The sequence below is a fragment of the Sebastes umbrosus genome, chromosome 20 (assembly GCF_015220745.1).
Source record: "Sebastes umbrosus isolate fSebUmb1 chromosome 20, fSebUmb1.pri, whole genome shotgun sequence".
Taxonomy (NCBI): Eukaryota; Metazoa; Chordata; class Actinopteri; order Perciformes; family Sebastidae; genus Sebastes; species Sebastes umbrosus.
The window spans coordinates 14,476,908-14,501,969 of record NC_051288.1 but is presented as its reverse complement, the minus strand read 5'-3'; the positions used below and the strand labels follow the sequence as shown (position 1 = coordinate 14,501,969).

Sequence of the window (25,062 nt, the reverse complement as noted above, 5' to 3'; positions counted from 1 at the left end):
CATCTGCTCTGCTCTGCTCCGTGGGATTACACCAAATCCTATTGAGCTCAGGGAATGGCAGCCAAGATCGGTAGGCCTGAACTAATCATGACAAACCACAAGTACAAGAGAGGTTTGTCTTTTCCAACAAAGCACAAGATGGATAAAAAGGAATTATCATTCACCGCTTGCTAATCTGAGTTGGTACAATTAGGCGTAGGTGGCGTACTGAATATCTGACATTATGGATATAAAAAGTGGTGCAGCGCAGAGCACAAAGCCTTAGAGTCTGCTGGTTCAAGGTACCGTAACATCACAGAGGATACAGTTGATTTCATAATATTATTGATCCATAAAGGTTCTTTCCACTTGCTTGACTCCAGAGGAATTAGAGACACTGCAGTGCAGAAGTCAGTTACAAAAGCAAGTAAAAGTTGTCATTTTTATAAAAAACTGCCTGTTGTTTTCATCCACGTATATATATATACCGAGGTCACCCTCTCTCTCTCTCCTTCCCTTAGACCAAAAGCTCTAACACTAAATGTGATTCTATATATTTGCATAGCAAATGGTTGTTTGCTGCTTTAGTAATGCAGTAATAGAGAACCTTTAAAGTTTTTTTATCTTGCAAAACTGAAAAATACCGTTTGAAAACACTTATGATAAAGCAACAATCTTATTTTTTGCTTGTCAAAGTTTGTTTGTGAGAGCGAAATGGGGCTCATTGTTGCCACTTGTGGCTGTTGGTGGTGTTTTTTCCGCTTGCCGGCCTCAGGGGGTAGTAGTGAGCCCATTATGGCTTGATGCACCATAATGAGGAAAAGAAGATACTGCTCTACAAAACTTACTTGGACAAGCAACATAACGGTGAGATTTATGGTTTGCAAGAGAATAGACTTTAAGGATGAGGATTAACTGGTTGGTTTTGCAAATGTATGTCTAGTTAACCGACCCCGATGTCAGAGAACTAGCAGCGATGAAGGCAACTTGTTTGTTTTGTTGTTCGAAAAAACCAGGCCGACAGATGCTCAACGACGGCCCCAAACTGTCCGACGGCCGACCACAGGCTTTTTAAAGTGCAGACGCCTCCCTGAGCTTTTCTATGGGACCTTTCAAGACTGTCTCCCACGCAGTGAATGAGACGGTCCCTAATGAGGCTAGTGGTATATCTGTTTCAATAACAACTTCTTCCATTATTGCTAAAGCAATAGGCTGATCTTTAGTCATTAAGGAAACTTAAGACTGCAAAATTTCTGTTCCAAGTTATTTTTAATATTTATGCAGGAGCAACAGAAAGCATCTAGACAGGAACTGTCATGGGATGTGCGCGGCACAGGACCGGAAGGCTCTGCAACAGGTGAATAAAAAACTTCCCAAAACATTATTGGTACCCATCTACTAAGCATCAGGGATATCGGTGAGATGAGGCGCCTGCGCAGAGCCCAAAGGATACTAAAAGACAACACCCACCCCAAGTCATGGCCTGTTCATCCTGCTGCCGTCTGGTAAGCAATACAGATATATCCGCTGCCACCTTAACTACAGAGCAGCTTCTTTCCTCAGGCTGTGAGACTCCTCGACTCAACGACTTCCTCTGCACAACACCATAATTATTTGACTCTTTTCATTAACCTCAGCTCTACATACAGGATCTGGATTGCACACTGTTCTATACATTTAACTGCATCTGAGAAATATACAACTATTCTATTATGCTGGGCTTCTTATACACATTACCATACTATTACCTTTGTACTACCCTCACTCCCACTAAAGTTTTTTGCACTATAACTTGTGATTACACTGATATTGCACATATTGCACACATTTTTGTGTGTGTATGTATTTATATACATTAAGGTTGTCAAAGTTAATGCAGTAATAACGCGTAATTCGTTTTAACGCCACTAATTTCTTTAATGCATTATATATAATTGATCTCAAGCTAAGAGTGAAGATACTGCTATCATATGAAATTACAAAACCTAAGGAATCCATTGTTGTGCCAACCATGTCATACTAGCTTGTAGCAAATGAGGCTAAATAACGATCCAAACATGCGCTAAATTTTGGCATGGCCATTTTCAAAGGGGTCCCTTGACCTCTGAACTCAAGATATGTGAATGAAAATTGGTTCTATGGGTACCCACGAGTCTCCTCTTTACAGACATGCCCAATTTATGATAATCACATGCAGTTTGGGGCAAGTCGTAGTCAAGTCAGCACGCTGACACACTGACAGCTGTTGAGTTTGACATGTTATGATTTGAGCATATTTTTTATGCTAAATGCAGCACCTGTGAGGGTTTCTGGGCAATATTTGTCATTGTTTTGTGTAGTTAATTGATTTCCAATAATAAATATATACATACATTTGCATAAAGCAAGCATATTTGCTCAATCCCAGTATTAAATAATGCGCGTATCGGAATAAACAGCCTACTTCAAATAGGCTCTTTGTGCCGATACGTGTGGGTTAAAATCCATCTCATAATGTGTCAGCATTGCATATGTTTTTTTGTATTTCAAAATGAAATAGCAATTTAATAAAAGGCTTTTTAACGTTTTCCTCGAAGAGTGTCTAGGACCTTCATTCTTTTGTGAAGTTTTGTGTTCCCTGCCAAAGAGCACCTTAATTACACTAGTTTGATATTCCGAGCACTCCAGACCTTTTCTCTTTTTAGAAGAGTATTAAATGCTTGACAAATCTCCCTTTAAGGTACATATTTGAACATATAAAAATCGATTAATTTGACAGCCATAGCGTGTATATATATGTATATACATAAGAGCATGCATTGTCCTATTTCCAATCACTGAATATCGGTCGGTTCTTTTTCTTGTAAGAATCTGTGAGAAACAGAATTGTAATGAGCGCAGGCATCAGCATAGATTTTATAATCTGTATTCTGTTTGATAACAGAAACAGTAAAGGATTCATTCATCAATGAAATCAAACCAAATGTTAAGAATGAGAGCAGCAGACGCGCTGAGACAATACAGACAGAAAGCGCGATTTAGACAGAAAAATGGAAAAAAGTGGAACATGAAAGAAAACATTATATTTATTCTGCTTGCCGTCGTTAAATCCATCTAGTGCTGGAGCCCAGTGCATTCGGTCGAGCAGATGTTAATAGCTTAACAGGGCTAGGCAGTAAGTGTTTAATTAGGTCTGGGAGAAATGATTTATTCAACACATCTGGGCACATGAAACAACACTCTCCGGACTCTGTCCTTTATGACTCTCGAGCAGGATTCCCTCCTCAACCTGGAAATATAACTGCCTGGTGCAGCTTGGCGCTTTCAGTCTCGACAAGCAGAATCCCTTATAAATGCCGTCTGTGTCCTGCAGTGATGTCATATCTCCTGAAGGGAGAGCGGAGAACAACTGCACCCAGTGGGAGGAGAGGCACGGCAGGGGGTGTGTCAGTGACGATCAAGCGGTGCAGTACAGTTTTAGTGTCGAGGATTACTGGGATTTGTGCATGTCGCCTGCCTGCTCAGACCACATCAAAGCAACACGGCGCCTAGGTGCAGTTCTGCTCCGTCCTTTTTATGGATGATAGCTCTGACTTTGATATTTCCCTCAGGCAGGAGTAAGGAAGACACATTTTTCCTCTCACAATATGCATGTGTGGCTGTGGTGGAGAGTGACCACTTAACCACAATGATGCAGGACTGTGGACTGTCACGGTGCTTTATACACATCAAAGATAGACTGGAGGATGCAACTTGCCTGATATCATTGAACTGGGAAAAAGGGTTCCTCTTGGACAGGGAAATCTCATGTTTAATTTAATTTAAAGTGCCATGTATTTGTTTGTAGCTATTTTTGCACCTCCAGCACAAGGACATCTTTTGGCAGATGTGTTCTGGTCTCTCCTTTCCACTATAAAATTGTCAGACTGTCACACTGCCATGGCGCACACTGTATGTTTTGGAAGGAAAGGAAAACAGGTAACTTGCCTGGCTGTGGCTTGTGCCAGCTGCTACACACCGACTGATAATTTGTTTCTAACCACAGCAATGCAGTTGCACTGTGACATCTGGCCAGAAAATGTCCACCAGTCAGTCACCAGGACCTGTGTGCTGTTTTTTTTTTGGCCATCATTGTGTTAAAGAAATAAAGTATTATTAATCATGAATAACATCGTTAACTCGACTGTTGACAAATACACTACTGGCTGCATATTTGTGGTGCATTATATTTGCACCTTGCCACTATCCACCTTCAGGATAATAATATCATTTTTCCACTTGGTTAAGCCGGTCTGCACACTCTCTACTCAATCTGGTGAGTCATTTTCATCATGCACGACTGTGATTGGCACAGCTGTTTATTAAAAGTTATGAGATGAGGAATGTGACTGAGATAATGATTAATTACTACACCCTTCCAATTTCTATTGCACTCCAGTAACACACTATCATACCTGCTATGAATGACAAATCTGCAAAGGTAGGTGACAGGATGTAAAAATACAGATTTTGATTTAAGTTTCAGGTATTTCATTCTGCTTTTTGGCTCAACTGCTTAACAGCTATATTTGCAATGTAGTAACAACATAAAATAACAACAGACAGCTTTATTGCTATTTCATCTAGCTCATTTTCATGGATATCAGTATAATCAGTGTAATTACAAATAAGTGGTATTGTTTTACAAAAGTAATAAACCACCTTATATCTACAGAATATCTAATATTTAATCGCGATTAATCGCATGATTTTCCATGATTAATCGTGATTAATCATAAATTAATCGCACATTTTTATCCGTTCAAAACGTACTACTCACTTGCAACGCATACATTACATTACGCTACTTTTATACCACCATAATATGTAAACATGTGGATACATGACGGTGCTGTAGGTAGACAGTAAACTCACTATCGATAATGCTTCATTGTGAACAACAAATCCGTGTTGAAATCGGCAGGAAGAGAGCTAGTTAAAGCGAGGGGCAATTGATTTACATTATGATGCGTTCAGGCTCTATTCAGTAAAAATGAGGGGGAAGGAAAATTCTAACCTTATCATGATGTGTTCAAATGTAATCTTGTAAAATGTAGTTTTTGGCAAGAAACTTGAATAAATCCAGTTGTTTGAAGGAGATGTTTTCATAGCAATATAAAATAGATAATAGATTGTTTTTTACTGTATGTTTTTACCAATATTTTCATGCGCAACAGTCTAAAAAGTCATGGAAAATGACTTTTTATACTCGTGCTACAATTTCCTGCTGTGTGCTATAAAACTTTCGACCTCTGTAGCACCAGAGCTATGTGCAAAAAAAATTAAGCCCTGGTTACACGTCACACCAGCATGAGTGAGTCTGTGACTTTCCACAAGTCTGTTCATACGTAAGTAGCCCGCTACGTTTTTTGCGACGGCAATGGTACACATAAAAATAGGTGCCTCTCTGAACATCCTGCCACGTTAATTTTAATTGGGATGTCCGTTCTACTCCTATTTTATTTCCTATGGCCCAAACAATGCATATTTAATAACACTACCGTAGATGTTAGCCCTCAGACTAACTGTTTAAGTGTGAGGAAAGGCTGTGTTGTCCTTTGGGACACTTTTCAGCCTATATCGCAGGGCTATAAATACTATATTCATTTGGGTCTTTATCCTAGATAAAAATAAAAGGGAGCACATTCTTTATTAAGCTAACAATAACTTTACCCAAGAGCTGGCTCTCTTCTCCTCTGGAGGAAAGTTAGCCCAAACAATACAGATTTAACAGCACTACTGTAGACGACAGCCCTCAGGCTCAGATTGACTTTATAAGTGTGAGCATGAAGCGGCATTGACCTGGGACGTCATTACGAGCCTGTATATTGCAGGGCTATAAATACTGTATACAGTGTGAAATAAAATGAAATACATGTGGAGCAAATATCATTTCAGGTTTAAAACAGCAGGATTACAGCTGTAATTATATGTCTACTCATTAGGAACCTAAAAAAAGGTTCACATTACTGCTAAATAACAATATACAACTTAAAGTATTATTTTTAGCATCATTGCGCATAATTCCATAATAACCTTTCAGCATATTGTAATTCAAGTGTTCTGAGAGATAACTAGACTCCTGCACCTCCTCATGGCTGTTTTCAGGCTTTAGAAAATCTAGCCAGTGACGGGAGACTTTGGCCAATCCCAGGTCATTTCAGAGAGAGCGCGTTCCTATTGGCTGTTCATTAAACTGATCCGTTGCATTTCAGAATTACCTGTCTCATGCACTACTGTCAAGATATAGTGACCGTTTCATATAAATACGTTTTTTAATCATTTAACCCTTACTCGGATACCATGACCTGGATGACTTAGAACCTTCACAAAACCTTTTTTTTAATCATACTCGCTCCAATTCTACCCACTGCTGCTTTAATGCATTGCAGTTCACTACCGCCTTCAACATGTGGGATAGAAAAGCACAGTTGACATATCAACAATGAAAGTGACATCCAGGTACAGTAGCTAACCAGCAGTTAAAATCCATAAAGTACATGTGAGTGTTTCCTCAAGCGCGGAGGCATCCTGCTGAGAGCAGCTGCCATCCTGACCAAAAGATATTCATTGATATTGGCTTCACTGCACAATTGGAAATACATGGTCTAAACGCAGTTTAAAAGAACCACGTTAGCACAGGTTTCAAAGGAAACTGAGGTCTGAATACCGTCATAGAGAAGCACTTTGAACAATTATCAAAGCATTGGTTTCAGCGTCCAGCCTATCAGTTGCATGGTCTAAATGCTGATTCAGGGGCATTTTCATCCCACCAATTAAAGGTTTTGCAGGGGGGAAACACTGATACACGATTCTGCACCACATAGAGCCTGGAGGACAGCCAGTTAAATCAGCCTCAGGGCTGATTTATGGTCCACATTTCTTCTCTAACAAGACCAGACAGTAATAGCAACAGACCCAAAGCTGTTTACAATGTAAACTGAACATTTCACATTCATATTAGTGGTGTTATTTGTGTCTATGTATGTGTGTGTGCATGCTTGTATTGGCATTCATGCGTGTGTCTGTAATTGGGTTCTGATTGCCAAACCTATCCCCTATTCACATTACATATACAGTGTACAGTACATACACACACACATACAGAGCTGTTATAGTTCAGATTCAGTTCATGTGACCTATAATTGTACTCTTGTTGCTACATAATTAGAACCCCCAAAGGGCACACAGATAAGCAAAACATAGAAGTTGTGTAGTCGGAAAAAAGGGGCTGAGGGAATAAGTAAATCAAAAGGCATGAATAGTTGGCTACCATTAAAGGAACTATCTATGATCCCGCTGTATTCTGGTGCTGTTATAGACTTGTTTACATCAGTAATATTTGTAAACTAAGAAGGGCAAATATCCTCATATTTTATGACCAGTTGAAAAACACAATTGTAGCAGGCTCAGTTTCTCAGAAAACTTAAGGAATCCATTGGTACCAACCACGTCATACTAGTTTGTCACAAAGGAGGTTAAATAACGCTCCAAACTTACGTACAATGACCATTTTTAAAGGGGTCCCTTGACCTCTGACCTCAAAATATGTGAATGAAAATGGATTCTATGGGTACTAACGAGTCTCCACTTTACAGACATGCCCACTTTATGATTACCGCATGCAGTTTAGGGCTTGAGTTTGCCATGTTAAGATTTGATCATATTTTGTTATGCTAAATGCAGTACCTGTGAGGGTTTCTGTACAATATATGTCATTGTTTTGTTAATTTATTTCCAGTAATAAATATAAACATTTGCATGAAGCAAGCATATTTGCCCACTCCAATGTAGATAAAAGTATTAAATACCTGATAAATCGCCCTTTAAGGTACATTTTGAACAGATAAAAAATGTGTGATTCATTTACGATTAATCATGGACAATCATGTGATTAATCAGGATTAAATATTGTAATCGATTGACAGCCCTATTTCTAACTATAAGTTAAATATGTATGAGAATAAATCCACACTTTATATGGTCAACGAATGGTACCAGGATATCAGTAATATCATCATTATGTTGTTCAGTCAATTTATCCACGATAACTCCAAAAGAAGTAGCCAGGCAAAAAATATTTAATTTCACCAAGCTTTACTGGCATCATTTAATTAATCAATTCCACGAGACTTTAGGGAAAGAAAATATTTCATTCCAAGGTACAGTAGTCTCGGCAGTTGGTTAAAAATCGATTAATCAAATGAAGGACTTAATGAGTTGGCGACAGTCACCCGAGACTCCACGGTGTTTTGCCACGGTTGCCGCAGGGACGCCAAATATTTGCCAAGCGTCGCTCCGCAGGTGTCACAACACTGAAATCCAACGTCTTCAACTGAGGCAGGGCAAAAATCACACAACTTCTAAACACACACACGCACACGCACAAACGCACACGCACACGCACACACACACACACACACAAACACACTGAATTAAATCCAGGCTCCATGGACATTTTGTGCGCCACCATATAATAAACTAAAAATGTAATGCTGAATAAAGAAGATATCTTTCAGTCTATGTAAAGTAGACCTTGTCTGTACTTACCTGTTTTTTCTCATAAATGATAGTGTGGAATGAGATGAAAATGAAATCAAGAAAATGAATGCATGAAGAATCTAACCAATAAAGGATGACCTTCTTTCTCTGTGTGTGTGCGTGTTGTTATGCAGATGGGAACATTGATATAAACTGTAATATGTGCTTGATCTCCACTTAAGAACCTATTAAAATGCCATTTAATTGCCTGCTAAGCATCTGTTAAGTAAGTAAGTAATTACATTTACTCAAGTGGTTAAGCACAGTTTTACTGTTTAGCTGTAAAATGAAAGTTCGCTCCGGCTGGTGGGCGGTGCTTGGTATTTCCTCAACTGATCTCAACAAGGCTGCCGGGTCACAAACTTTCTCATTTTACAGCTAAACAGTACACTACAAGATGTTTCTGAAAACATTTGAGGCGAAAAATAGGCATTACAGTAACAGAACATTAATTAATATTTGATCATCGCTGCTTAGTTTGATCATTTGATCGGAGTTTGCGAGTGATTGACAGCTGCTCAGAGACGGCCGACTACAGCTCTGCTCTATTGCTCTGATTGGTTGTTTTCCTCCGGTCTGTGAAACCTTGCAGATGCCATCAGGAGCCCCGGAGGACACAGAGGCACATCATTTTTTGTCAGATTAACTGTCTCATGCACTACTGACAGGATATAGTATAAAAATATCTTTTGCAAATTCTTCCAATTCTACCCACTGCAGCTTTAAACCAGTTGTTTCAATTGTGAACCTTTACAAAAAAGCGGTATCTGGTTGAGACTCCTTGTCACGTTTCAGATGCGTATGAGTTGTTCCACAACCTCTCAGATGGTTTCAGATAAATAACAGCTTGAGGCACAAAGAAGTTAAACTCTCCAATATTTCACCATGAGACAGATATTGTTTTTTCTTCTTTCCCTCCCCATTAATCATCTCATGACCGCCTAGATTTATCTTATTTGGGAACCAAATGGACTACCTAAATGTAAAGTCTTTAAAAGTAGCTCCACCTTGACTAACTACAACAGCTTTTGGTCTTTCTGGTTCGGTTCTGCTCAATCAGATTCAGCTCTTTTTATGAGCCAAAAAACAATGGCCACAAATAAAAGCAAAACATCAGCCAAGCAGAACGTGCATGTGTGTGTGTGTGTGTGTGTGTGTGTGTGTGTGTGTGTGTGTGTTGGTGAGTTTGGGAGAAAAACTGTATAAACTGAAAGAAATTGAAGTCTCCACCTGTAGTTTTTCTGTTTTTCTATGTCATTTCCATGTAGCGTGATGGTGCGTAGATGCTGCAGGGACCTCAGCTTGTCAACATCCGACAGCATCCAGATGCCGTTGCCATGAAGGTACAACACACGCAGTTCATGCAGCTCGCACAAAACCTGGAAAACAAACACCTGTATGAGCCAATTTAAGAGAGTGAAGCCATTCAGGCATAACACTGGTAGAAGGTTATAGATAATCTGCAAAAAAAAAAGAAATTAGAGCATCCTTGGAAGTGAAATGTAAATACTAATACAATAAGTATAGTGTAAAGAGGTGTAATATAGTATAAACATTGATAAACTAAATTTTAAACGTTGGGGAGGACAATGGCTGACAATAAATGAGTGATATTTGTGAGTGATCACGGGTCAAAAAGCTAAGAAATACAGGAAGCAAACATAAAAGCCATGAGAAAATAAAAAAAAAGTCTCACCGGGTCTATGCAGCTGATTTCGTTAAACGACAGGTCCAGCCAGCCGAGCATCGACGGTTGAGCCAGGAGGGTGTTAACAATGTACTGGAGGCCACCGAGGTTAAAGATGCTGTTGTTATTGAGACGCAAACAGCGGCTCAGGTACTTCTCCTCCGAGTTCATTTTTAAAGGCCGCCGGCCAATTCGGGGTTTCTTTGCCAGCGCACCTACACCAAAAATAAAGCAATCACAGTGAATATGAATTAGTGACAATGTTTTTCTTGAATATTTCTATTCATATTTATGCTGCTAAATCTGTTTATTCAAGGTGATGCAATGCAGTCAGGATGTGTTCTTTACACTTTATGGTTTGGAGTACATTTTATGTCAAGTAATTTAACACTCTAGTCTATTTTTGCTGCCTATTCATTACAAAATTGTGTATTTGACAGCACGTGGACAAGACAGTAAATATAAGGTATAAAACTTTCATCACGGTAACGCTACTTGACATGAAGAACACTCCGCTAAAGGATTTCATTAACTAGAAACGCAGATGGGCTAAAAATAACACCTTTCTATGGTGCGTTAATGCTATGATAAATGTTAGCATACTTAACAGTTATTACCGCAAGGCTCAGTGCCCAGGAGAACTGCAGGTATATATAAAAAAATAAAAAATTATATATGACCTATTATGGTCACCTCTCGTAAAGTTAAGAAGCTCAGACAAACTGCCAAACATTGGAGGAATATGATACTACCTGTAAGAAAGGTGATGTCATGAAATGACAGATCCACTGGTGGGCCATCCATGTTTTTAGTCTGAGGGTCTTCACACGTCTCCAGCAACAGCAAAATGTTCAGATGAAACTACAGAACTTCCATAAACCTTTTTAAAGTATAAAATATAAACATACGGGTCTAAATAAACTTAAAAAACAACAAAAAAACTGTTTCCTAGCAACTACAAACTGTTTTGAACAACTGGAATTTGGCTAGTCTCACTCACACATGATCATTATTTTTCAAGTAATTTCATAGAATGATTTGTTCTACGGAAACCTATTTTACTTTAAAGATAATTAAAATGAATAACTAATAGGGCTGTCGATAAATTCAAATATTTTATTGCAATAAATTGCATGATTTTAAATAGTTAATCATGATTAATCGCAAATTAATCGCACATTTTGTGTCTGTTCAAAATGTACCTTAAAGGGAGATTTGTCATGTATTTAATACTCTTATCGTGGTATATTTCTGTTGTGATCTTTATACTATGACAGTTTTTGCAAAAATTAGATTTTTTTAAAATCGCAATATATCGCCTTGCTTACAGTATCGCAATATATTTCAATATGTTCAATCGTTACCCCTGTATCATGATACATATCATATCGCCAGATTCTTGCCAATACCCAGCCCTAGGTGCTGCTAGGCTGAGTTTTTGGACAGACCCGTGTCCAGTCTTTATGTGAAGCTAATCAACCCACCTGCTGGCTGTAGCTTCATATTTACCTCGTAGATATGAAAGGAGAAAATCAATCTTCTCGATCTAGCATTTGGCAAGAAAGCAAATCATTTTCCAAAATGTGTACACTGTTCCTTTAAATCCTAGCAGTTTATAAGGTTTGTGCTAAAAAAAAAAATGTACAGTACAGACAATCCTACAGAAATGCTTGGTGCAATGCACCATAATACATTTTGGCTTGTTTATTCATCTGTTTCAAACTTCATTAAGCCCAAGTAAGATAATTATAAAAGTGCTCCAATACTTTACCTTTTGCTATCCACTGTGAATTAGTTTTCACAGTAAAAATTCCCCAAAGTCAGAAAGCCATTTAAAATAAAAAATAAAAACATTAGAATGAGCATGAAACAGTAACTGCAACCTGTGAAGAATAAAGCAATAACATTTGGTAAGTTGATCATTAAATTCAGTCAGGTCTGTCGGGAGCAGTGGTTAGGACGAATTAATGCACACTGTGAATGGTTCAGAAACAGAACTGAAAAGGTTGTGTCACCTTAACACATATTTGGGCAAGAAATAGCGGCTCATTGAGTCGCCTGTCGCCTAAAGCAAGAAAATCCTAAACTCAAACCCACTGACAACCTCGGGCCTTTCTGCATGTTCTCCTGTGGGATTCCTCTGAGTGCTTCGGTTTCCTCAAAACAATCCAAACACATGGAGGTCAACTGAACCAGTGAGTCTATATCATCCATGGAGCTAAGTCCGAATGTGTCTATATGTTGTATACTTTGTGAGTGCACTTAACCTTGTGCACCTTCACCTTCTTTGGCTATGATCCAGTGGCCCAGAACTGGACAAGCTGATTGAAGATAAATAAAAGAGCTCAGAAAAATATGAGTTTGAGAGGGCAAATGGAGGACGAGTTTAAAAAGAGGATGCTGACAGAGGGAAGAGGTGATGATGGGAAATTACATCCATCAGATTTTGTTTTTCCTCACCTTGTCGCTCAATCAAGATGCAGGTGTGTTTGTGTATGTGTGTCTTTGTGTAGCTTCACTAATAGCACAATAGCATCTCATTGATGGAGTAAAGGCAGTCCTTCAATGAGATGTAGAAAAAAAACAGACAGGCGTACGCACGATGAGACAAAGTCAAGGACGCAGACGGAGGCAGACTGGCTGGAATCAGGGTGTTTGTGACCAGATTTTTTGGGGTGTCAGACTGTCTGAAGTGAGTGTGAGAAGGTTTTATTGTGTGTATTTATGAAGTACTTGTTTAAGCTTTCTTACAGCTGATTTTTTATTTAAAAGACCTATTGTTTATTATGGGTGGGGAAAAAATTCAATATTTTGGGGGCAATATTGTATCGATACACGGCCGTCAAGTATCTATCTTTTATAATATAAACTATTAACCTCTTAACAATCCGGCCGCTATTCTGTCTGTCAGATGTTGTAGCGGGCTCAGTCTTCAAGCAAGTAGTTAGCTTGTCGGGAGGAATGATGAATAAGGTTCCAAAGTTACAAACTGCATAATTTGCAGTTGAAAATAATAAATCGCAAAATATCACAATTAGGGCTGTCAATCGATTAAAATATTGAATCATGATTAATCGCATGATTGTCCATAGTTAATCTTAGTTATCTGTTCAAATTGCACCTAAAAGGGAGAATTGTCAAGTATTTAATACTCCTATCAACATGGGAGTGGGCAAATATGCTGCTTTATGCAAATGTATGTATATATTTATTATTGGAAATCAATTAACAACACAAAACAATGAGAAATATTGTCCAAAAAAACCCTCACAGGTACTGCATTTATCATAAAAAATATGCTCCAATCATAACATGGCAAACTTTTGAAAATGACCATGACCATGTTTTAGCTTTTTCAGTTTGAAGCGTTATTTAACCTCCTTCACGACAAGCTGATATGACATGGTTAACATGGTGGTACTAATGGATTCCTTGGGTTTTGTAGTTTCATATGATTCCAGTATCTTCACTCTAGCTTTAAAACTGAGCCAGCTACGACTTAAAAATCGGAAATTGCATAAATGCATTAAAGAAATGAGTGTCATTAAAACAAATTTGCGTTAACGCGTTATTATCGCGTTAACTTTGACAGCCCTAATCGCAATATATCTTATCACAATACTCAGCATATCTCAAAATCGCTAGTATCGTGACTTAAGTATCGTGATAACATCGTATCGTGGGGCCTCTGGTGATTCCCACCCCTAGTGTTCATGAATCTAGAACTGTGTATTAACATCGGGTAACTCAGGAGAGGATGTTGTCACTGGTATATGTGTGTCTTTCTCTTGGCTGAATTCACAGACGAGGAAACGGGGTCATTTTAGTTGAATAAAATATCAAACAGGAGTCCCAGTATCCCTCAAAATGCAGGCTTATGTCCAGACCAGATGGAAAGATCTGGACTCAACTGAATGAGTAGCACTTTTTCCTCCCTCTGCAACTGCCATCTACTTGCCCTTGAGTGACACGGTTAGCCCCCCATTTATTACATCAGCAAACAGTATGAGACTGAAGCACCTCAGAGGTGTGAACGTGTAGTTTTTAAACTGGGATCACATAGTGTTATAAAGTACTGAATATGCATAATGATACAGTGACACTAGAAGATGTACTGTAGGCTACAAAATAATCAGCATATAAAACCAGGGGGGAAAAACACTGCTACCGGGAGAAGATGAACACCCACAGGCAAAATGTGCAGTCAGAAGCAGGTTGGAACAGCACGCACAGCTGTTGTGTTCACTGTTGCTGGTTGACGTGTACACCACCATGAAGCAGGTGGAGTTCAGTGAACATCTAGCGTGTTTTTGGAGTCGGTTTAAGGGAGAAAATTGGCTTTCTTTTCAGATTTTGGAGGCATTTGATACAAATTATACAAATATTGATGGGGACAAATTTCCATTTTTCATGTATTGAGGATTCTGTGAGACATTCACTCTGATATCCTCAAGAGTTAGTCACATAACACAGACACAATATAATGAAAAATATTCTAAGTTAAGACACTGGTGGTCTCAAAAGCTAATATGAAAAGGTCAAAGCAATATGAGAAGTTGTCAGAAAAGCTGCGATTCTTATAAAATATTTCCCTGAAATGGTCTTTTTGGTAATTCTATCATTGCAACTCATCTGCTTCAATTCTTATTGACTAAAAAAAACATTAATGTAATCCGTGCCCATTATCAATGTTGTGTTTGTGTTAGAAGAACAGGATCAGTTGAGTTGGGGAAGCCTTCGGTAATGTCATTAATACATTAATTTCTTGAGCATTTGCAATAATAGGTGGTCTTTTGCAGGCAAGGAGGCTCAAGAAAAGCACTTGAGGCTGCACTGTGGCATGTAATCTGCAACAACACAACCACAGCTGCGTCACACCAACTCTCATGGTGTAGGTGCATTTGTTTGCAGCCACAAAATAACCAAAGGCACAAGCACAAGTCGAAAAAAGGATTCGCAAGCAACAACAAAAAGAAGGCATCATGGCTGCATTTGCATTTCCATATAAACACAAAAACACAGACCAATGTCTGTTACGACTGCAAACATTTCCAGTAGATTTCACGCTCTTTTAAGTTTCTTGGTCTCCACATTTAAGACAAAGTATATTTCCCCATGTTAAAATTTAATAATATCAATTGTGTATGTTGGCCTGAGGCTTTCCTACTCACTTCAAACAATAAGGAGCATAGGACTAAACAACGCAATGTCTTCAGGTGATATTCTAACTGTAAATGTTTAATAAAACCAAGATAGGGATGCACCGATTGCAAAATTCTGGGCCGATAGCCGATACCGATGTTTATTGATTTGCTGTTATTTATTCCCCTTCTGTGCCAGGGAAACTAAGACATCAATATTATGATTTTCTTTTTATGATTTTTTTTTTTAATTTGTCATTATTTTGTGTTGTTAATTGATTTCCAATAATATATATACATTCATTGGCATAAAGCAAGCATATTTGCCGACTCCCATGTTGATAAGAGTATTAAATAAAATACAAATACAATACAATACAATGCTCCCTTTACAGTACATTTTGAACGGATAAAAAATATGTTATTAATTTGTGATTAATCGCGTATAACTATGGACAATCATGTGATTAATCGCGATTAAATATTTGAATCGGTTGACAGCCCTAATACTGATGCTTTGTCAGACCCCTCAGCGTCACTTTTCAGTCGCAGAAAACATATAATGTTGTGAGTTAAATAAAAACACTTTCTTAGGATTAGGCAACAAAACCACTTAGTTAGGTTTAGGGGGAAAAAAATAAGGTTGTTGGACACAAACAAACAGCTGATAGTAAAGTGAACGTAACGCACGTAACACATACAGCGGTCTCCTGGATGAAAACCTTGTGTTTGTTGGACCCATCCACCTCAGTGTGTGTCTCTTTCGCTCTTTAAATACCGTCACCACAGCAATTTCCCTGTGCGTTTACCGTCGCACTAAAGGGCGCCTTGTGTGGCAGTATCGAACGCCGCCACGTCGCTATTTGACACTCTGGAACGAGAAACGGGCTGGTTTGGGAAGTAGCGAGCTGTGACTGCATCTGTTATCTGTAGATCCCCAGGCACGCCTAGTTAGCAGCTGAGCTTGTTGCAGGTTAAATATCCTTGATCCTATCGATCCCCTCCCCGATATGTTCCTGCCCGCGAGACTCAGTTACAGTCATGCTACTGTGGCACAATGCAAAAACAAATCAATAGTGCTTTCTCTGCTCACCTGCGCTTATGGTTTAAGGCCATTTCTTAAGCAAAAGTGCCATGCCATAGTTACTGTAACACCACACGAGAATTCAACAGGCGTCATCATCGCTCATGCCCTCTAGGAAACTCCGTTTTGCCCAAGGTGACAAGGAAATTCGCACATAAATGAATCACAAAAAGGTGATTAAGTGTGTACTGTATAAAGACATTAATACATTCATACACACACCAAAAACCAGACCACAGCCACAACCCATATTTTGTGTTGCCCAAAGGGACATGGAGGCGATCTTTTAGGCTATTACACCTACACAAGCTCCTAAACTTCTCTACCAGAGCTCTCAAGTCTTCTCCCTCATTTTGCCTTTTTGCCTTCACTCTCTTGAAAAGTACTTATCTTTTCCATTTTACTGCCTCTCTCTTGCTCTGTCTATTTCTCACCAATCACTCCTCTTTGTCCTCTAATATAGGTATGTGGCCCCATCTGTCAGGGCTTCTACCTGAGTGGCTCCAGTGATGACAAACCATGACAGCACTTAAAATTCGGGCTCTTTTCTTTTTCCAGTTTCTGTTTTTCCCACTCATTCTCTCTCTGTATAAAACCCACTTCTCTTTTGCTCTTCATGCATACCCTCCCCCACCCCCCCTCCGCCTCGTTCCGCCACTATCTCTCTTCCCCTGAACCTCTTCTCCTTTCTGTATTCCATAAGAGGTCATGCTATTAGCCCGCTGGTCACTCAGCCTGCTCATAGCGTGGACACACATGGCTGCTTTCCTTGTATTAAAACTACACTGACAGTCAATCAGCTGCCCTCGAAGCAAGTCACTCCCTCAGATTCTTGGTTGTTTAGTCAGTCAGCCAGCCAGTCAATCAGTCAGTTAGCTGCTCTGTCAGATGGTCATTCGACCAGTCACACAAAGTATCAGTCATGTCAGTCAGTATGAGAGACAGCGCGAATCGAGCGGCGTTTCGGTCCATTAGTAAGGCAGTTAGACAGCTGATGCTGTACAGTGATGCTACTAATTAGTTACTCGCTCAGGTGTACAGTCGCTGTATGGTTGGAGACAAAAGCACACAATGTGAATGAGAAAAGTGTGATTCTGTTTTATACAGCATTGGAATTGGAATTGGTGTTTCACAACGAGACTGACATTTTGAGATGAACACTCCATTTATAAGGTATAAAAACTATTTCATACAATTTGAGAATAAATTTAATACGAACAGCAACAAAAATTTAGCAGTAACTTTTTTTTTTTTTTTTTTATATTTGTACCAAACGCCCTTTTCCGACTTTATATACATGTACAGTATGCAGTATATGCATATGCATGAAAAGAGGCATGCGCATGCCGCAGTACTTGTGGGTCATAACTCTGTCCTTGAGAACTGTAGGTCCTCCATCCTCACTTACTAAAGTATGCGGAGCAAGGCCATTTTTCTAAGGGGTCCCTTGACCTCTGACCTCAAGATATGTGAATGAAACCTCTGAGATGATCAGAGTCAATTTGGTAGATAAAACAGATGTTGACAAACTGCATAATTTGCAGTTGAAAAAAGCTAATATATCGCAATATATCTTATCGCAACATTGCAAAATGTTTAAAATTGCAATAAGATCCTATCGTGACTTAAGTGTTGTGATTATATCATACGGTGGGGTTTCTGGTGATTCCCACCCTTAATGACTTGATAGTAAACTTGGGCGTTAACATGCGTTAATTTGCATTTTCTTTTGCTGATTTGAGGAAAATTTGCTCGACATTTGGATAGAAACCTGACTATAGACAACAGACCAACTTAACATACATCTAGACCTACTCCCATTATAGAGTATACAGAAAAAGGACGCAATATGATGTCATATTTTTCCCACTGTTAAACCTGCTTATTCTTTTTCCACTATTCATTCTCACCCAGACAGTCACACAGCTTTTATTTATTTAAATATTCTTTTAAGCATGGGCTTCAAACCCAAAAGGTACATGGTTAAAATATGATGTTATAAATGTTACTTTGTGATATGTTTTTTTGTGGGCAGCTAAACTCATGAACCTATAAAGCTGTGTGAGCAGTGCGTGACGGCTACCTCGCTAAAACTACTGCGTGTCTCAAGCGTGTGGTGTCCACACTGGCAGCATTTCTGCTGCTGCACTGCTACTGCCAGAGTGATATATTTGACTTTAGGACATCTCTGACTACATACATGCTGAAAATCAAACATTCTTACTCTATTAATTTAGATATTTTCCAAATTAAAAGTCCCTAGAAGTGTATGATTCAACTTTTTCCTATGGTCTAGTGTTAAAAGAGCTAACAAAAATCACAATAAATCACAATATCGAATCGCAATACTTGTAGAATCGCAATACTTAAAAATCGCAATACATATCGAATCGGTACACAAGTATTGTGATAGTTTTGAATCGGGAGATAAGTGAATCGTCCGAGCCCTAACAGATACACATATTAGCTTTGCGTTACACCTATTGTTGACTCAAAAAGAGCACTGGACGCTGAGCATTTTCTCCAAAGAGCCTCTAAAAAGATAGAAAAACTGAAAAGCTGCTCAACATTGTTCATAACAAAGCTCAGTCTCATCGTCCAGTCTTTTCTTCAAACCTTTATTCAGCCAAAGACCACTGGGAACACTTTTTTTTTTCAACGTAAATACCACCTATTTCACCCTCATTCAATTACACAAAGTGACTCCGGGGAGTTGCTCGATACAGCTACAGTGCAGCTCAGCTGGAGCAGGTGAGGTTAAGTGCTTTTGTCAAGGGCACCACCAGGGAGGTGTGTTGGAGAGGAGGGAACGTGTTACTCAAACACTACCTCTCGCTCAAAGATGGGGAGGGGCAGTCCAGTCACAAGCCAACATCTTCACCCTTAGATCACTAGAACTTAACAGCCAAAGAAATTTCACAGATTTGTTTCAAAAACTCTTTTTTAGGATTAAAATATATACCTAAAAAATCCCGGTGCAGGTGCACAGGCACATTACACTGATCCTGTTTGGTGCTTCTTTTGATGTTTTAAGTACGGTTGGTAAATCAGTAAAGTTCAGTTAATAAATTCACACCTTGCCAAGCAAGATCAGAGGGTGCTATATTTAAAAATGAAATGTCCTTTTTAATTTGAAACATGGATTTCCAGGAACCAGATAATTAGCCAAGCTGTTAATCATCGTCCTCGAGGCAGCGACGACATTACTTTTTATTTAAGGATTGAAAAATTACCAGGGGACTCATTTTTGATCTTTCTGCATTTGACAACGCAGTTCCGACATACAGTGAGTGTCGTTTCATTTCCTGTGTCTGTAGACGAGGCAGCTAAAACTACTTACATTTATAAAAAAAAAAAAAAGTTAGGATCAGTGTTAGGGTAATAATTTTAACCGGAAACTGTTTTAACAAAAAAAAATCTCCAAAAACTAAAACTTCAGAAGATTAAGTTGTAAAGTGAACCCGTGGTCACTGGAGGTGAAAATAACTACTGACTACAAACTCACCCATCACATGATTTATATGTCAGACACCTCCAGTAACTGTCTTGATACAAATCCTTATATCGTTTATAAATGGTCATTATTATTATTATACACATGGTGCCATATTTACATTTGGCATGCTCTTTTTAGCCCCCACTTTGAATCCAGACTGAAATATCCCAACAAATATTGCATGGATTGCCATGAAATCTGGATCACACGTTCATGTTGCCCAGAGGATTATTCATAATGACTCTGGGGATCCCTTGGCTTTACCTCTAGTGCCATCAGCAGGGTTTTGGCTTTTATCTCAACAACAGTAGGATGGATTGCCATGAAATGAGAATTTGAAATATCTCAATGGAGTGGCTCAAAATTTGGTACAGACATTGATGGAATGATGTTTATACCCTGATAATAAATACGTTTTCAAAAATGAATAATAACTCCATATGTACTTTTAAATCTTCTATGCATCTTTTATAAGCTTATGTAACTTTATGACACTAAGACTGCATTTCACCCCTATGGAGAATGTATGAAGAGACTCGAAGGTCGTCTCTGTCTACCTGGAGTGAGGCCAGGAAGATGTAAACATGTCCATATAGAGAGTCCATTGTATAAGAACTGAGACTGCCGAACGTCTATGAACTACGAAATAATAGAAGCACTGGTTTATGTTTACTATATTTAGAAAGGGGGTGAAGGTGGTGTCTAAATATAAGCGGAAAAAGTCTTTTCATATTACCGATAAAAACAACGAGATGCTGGAGCAACGCGACGGAGCTAGCGTCCTCGTGGCCAGCCAGCGACAGCGACAGAATGGAGGATTCTATCCTCTGAGAAATCCGTGATTTCAGGCAAGACAGCAAAAAACATGCTTGAAGACATTAAAGGAGAACTTGCAAAAACTAATTCAAGGTTAGATGAAGCTGAAGCGAGGATTCTAGGGAGCGAAAAGAGGTACCTAAAAGAGCAGCTGCAGGCAAAGCTAACGGATCAAGAGAGGTGCTCAAGGAGGGAAAACGTGCGGACATATGGAGTACCTGAAGGAGCTGAAGGCGGACATAACTAGCAATCATGACTTGAAGTTGACTATAAGGTCTGTGTTCTTGTTTCTCTGTGCAGAACTCTTTCCATCGTGGTTCTGACCAATGCATTGTAATGAATATGCCTTGAAATATGATTGGTTTGCCCTCACCTGATCGGCCATCAAGAACTTTCAGACATTCACAGTCCTCAGACGTTGAATCCTAATTTGGCAATCCTTCCCTCTAGCATCATGAGGTCAGCATGTGATTTTGAATGAGAAATATTGGATGGATTGCCATAAAATCTGGTACAGATATTCATGTTTCCTTCAGGATTAATTACTTTCGTGATCCTTTGACTTTTCATCTCGCCCCATCATCAGGTCAAAATGTAATTTTATCCAGTACCTGACATTCCCATCACCCTCAGCTGTAACGTTGTTTTTTTGGGCTAATTAGCAATAGTCAGCACGCTAACACGCCACACTAACCTTTCACTTGAAGCACCGCTGTGTCTAAGTTCAGCCTCACAGACAAGTCTGTAGACTTTTAGTCTTGTTTTAAAGCTCACAAGGCACACAGCTCATTCTTAAATAACCTCATCCTCCGATATGCTGCTGTATTTTTCTTGTAGCAGCAGGCAGGGCTTTTTTTATGCCTTGTCAGACTGTTTTGATATTAGACACAAATCTAACATGTATATTGTAGAACAGAATTAGGGATTCAAACACTGAAATCCATTATTTAATAAGGATTATTTTAAGATACAGAAATCTTGTTTGCAATGTCAATGTGTTTTCTGCCATGTGTGAGCATCGTAAGCTCCAAGGGCTTAACTACTGAATATATACAGCTTGAGGTTTGGTTTTATTAGAGAATTACTTTATAAAACAGAACTAAAGGCAATATGTTCAAATATTTGCACTGGAATCTCCACTTTAGATTCGACGGTCTGAAAGCTTCTCACGTTTCATCACACATATAAGTTATATGAGAAATCAAAATCTCCATATGTGAGATTCCCCTGAATACACTTGACTCATACGCTTCTCTCAAAAGACTTTCCAATAAGAATCCAATAAAACTGGAGGTTTTACAAGCTTTTCTCTTGGATTTACTTTAAGCAACAAACAAAACATCTAAGTACGTACAGTATGCCGACATTTAAAATCATTATTATGGAGAGTGAACAGACTGACTCGCAAACTGAAACAGCTCCAACATGAAAAAGAAAATGAATAGAAGTTCATCATGAACTTCAAAAGAGTGTATCCCCCAAGAGTACAGCCAAACGTTCTGCAGCTGTTTAAAATTAAAAGAGACAGACCTGCAATTTCATCTCCAAAATTAGATCTTAATTACAAAAATAAGACAAATGCAAAAATCTAAGTTCCCAGGAGTAAAAGTAAAACACTGTTTATGGCGGCACGCTAGCGCAAATTAGGATAAAAGTGTTAATCGAGTGAAGTTCTGTTTAACTACCTCGAGCATCTGCGAAGGAGGTGAAAAAAATCATGCACTCCCTAGAGTTGAAAAAAAAACCTGACTGGAAGGTTCAAGGATCTAGGACAAAACATTGAAACAAGAAACACATGAATGTGTCATCATCACATCTGAAATAAAATCTTTTAAGGATGGAATGCAGAAAAGAAAGCACAAATATGTACCCAGGAGTGAAATATAAAAAAGAAAGGGTTGCAGAAAAAAAGAGGGGATAACTGAGGGCACGACTTTGTATTAGGGCTGTCAATCGATTAAAATATTTAATCGTGATTAATCACATGAATGTCCATGATTAAATGCCATTAATTGCAAATTAATCTCACATTTTGTATCTGTTCAAAATGTACCTTAAAGGGAGATTTGTCAAGTATTTAATATTCTTACTGTATCAACAAGGGAGTGGGCAAATATGCTTGCTTTATGAAAATGTATGTATATATTTATTATTGAAAATCAATTAACAACACAAAACTATGACAAATATTGTCCAGAAATCCTCACAGGTACTGCATTTAGCATAAAAAATATGCTCAAATCATAACACGGCAAACTGCAGCCCAACAGGCAACGACAGCTGTCAGTGTGTCAGTGTTCTGACTTGACTATGACTTGCCCCAATCTGCATGTGATTATCATAAAGTGGGCATGTCTGTAAAGTGGAGACTCGTCATTTACATATCTTGAGGTTTAGAGGTCAAATGGCCGTGACAGTTTTTCCTCGCCAAAATTTAGTGCAAGTTTGGAGCGTTATTTAACCTTCTTCGCTAGGAGCTAGTATGTCATGGTTATCATCAATTTAAAACTGATTCTGGTACGACCTCCAGAAGATCAATCGCATTAATGCATTAAAGAAATTAGTGGCCTTCAAATAAATTTGCGTTAACGAGTTATTAACTTTGACAGCCCGTCTTTGTATTAAAAGTCTGCATACTGACTCAATAAGTAAAGTCTATTAAGGAGTGGCCTGCCCATTCTATTACACTGTACTCCATTTCAGTGCCAGTGTCTTTAACATTCAAAAATCTAATTTAAACATCACATTTTGACATTTTGAAAAGCAGGAACCAATTTCAAGCTGCTACAGAAGATCCAGAATTCATGCAGAGTTCAAACGAGACGGCAATCAAGTTAGAAATGGAATAAGTTCCCATAATAGATATGATGAGGTGAAATTTACACGGAAATACATATTCGATATAAAAACAACCTCCCATCTCGTGACATTATCGCCTCACTTCAAAGCCTCGAGAAAATATGAATCAATTTTGATTGACTTTGTTGAAGGTCATGTGATTAAGAAGGTAATGGGGAGATACCTATCTTTATGGCCTGTCAAATGAACACTTGACATCAGCGAATTACACACGCACATTCGTTTAAATATGTGCTTTAACCCGTTTGACTGTATTAGTGTGTGTGTGTGTGTGTGTACAGAAAAACCATAATTCATTATTATCTACCACACACAGACAGTGACCTCTTAGCTGTAGAGAAATAAGTGATGGAGAGAGAATGTGCGTCTACATGCGTGGAGAAAGAAATGATGAATGAGTGCGTGTGTAAATGTGTTTTTTTCCCCCTTTCAGCTAGAATGAGGTTAAATATATTCTGAGGACAGACAGTAGCTGTTTCACACCACATGAAAAACAGTCAGTGTGTGTGTAATCTGCATTTGTGTGAAGATAAGAGTGACTAATGTCTGTCTCTGGTGCAGCAGCAGAGGGTGTTAGTAAAGGGTTTAATTAGCTGTCACACAACAGTCAATAGAGGGGAAACACAATACTTAACACACCCACTACTGTGTGTGTGTGTGTGTGTAGGAGAGAGAAAGAATGTGTGTTTCACGTATGTCAAACATATTTTGTATGAGTAAGTGTATGTATGTTTCTTTGCCCTTGCATGTAGATACGCCAGTGCTTTTGTGGTTATCTCAGTATCCATGTGTGTGTGTGTGTGTGTGTGTGAGTGACTGTCTTTAAGAGTATGTGTGTGCGGTTGTTTATAGGGAGCATCTGAGAAGACGAGTGAGTTCAGAAAAGAGAACATTTGCCCAGTGGCCCATTTGGTAAGTGGTGAATTACAGAGTAAAGATAGATATATAGTTAACCCGAAAGATTTTTCTAAATGGTCCCAAACTATGAAATTGCTTTAAATGTCATCTTACAGTAAGGTCGGCATAAGTCTTCAGCCTCAAACTTGAAATGACCAAAAGAGTTCTGCCTTAAGATGTTTGACTGGGCACTGGTCCAAATGTGATCAATAACATTTTAAAATCAATCATACACTGCAAGCGGTTTAGCCACTGAGGTTGAGCTAAAACGGGAGTAATATGCTGTGTCCTCTTAGCTCTCATCAGGAGTCTGACTGCAGCATTTTGGGCCGACTGTGCTTGACCGGGCATGGAAGGATTTAAGGTACTGAAGTCTCTACTGTAAACACTGATACAGACAATTAAAAGACAGGTTTGAGAATTGCTAATGTTGATGATTTGCATTTACACTGGGGCTGTCAATCGATTCAAATATATAATTGTGATTAATCGCACACTTTTTATCTAATCTACTTTAAAGGGAGATTTGTCAAGTATTTAATAC

At 38.7% G+C, this 25,062-nt stretch overlaps 2 protein-coding genes across 10 annotated transcripts in view; both read right to left on the bottom strand.

The window, feature by feature from the left end:
- Positions 1-25,062, bottom strand: part of LOC119479369 (protocadherin-15-like) — a 331,261-nt gene that overhangs the window by 211,135 nt on the left and 95,064 nt on the right. The gene's annotated exons all lie outside the window — the stretch shown is intronic.
- On the bottom strand, positions 8,070-11,124 carry LOC119479371 (leucine-rich repeat-containing protein 51-like). The gene is made up of 4 exons (XM_037754893.1): positions 10,978-11,124; positions 10,235-10,440; positions 9,769-9,917; positions 8,070-8,360 (listed from the first exon to the last, which is right to left on the bottom strand). The coding sequence occupies exons 1-4, from the start codon at positions 11,027-11,029 to the stop codon at positions 8,228-8,230; spliced, it is 540 nt and encodes a 179-aa protein (XP_037610821.1). The 5' UTR covers positions 11,030-11,124; the 3' UTR covers positions 8,070-8,227.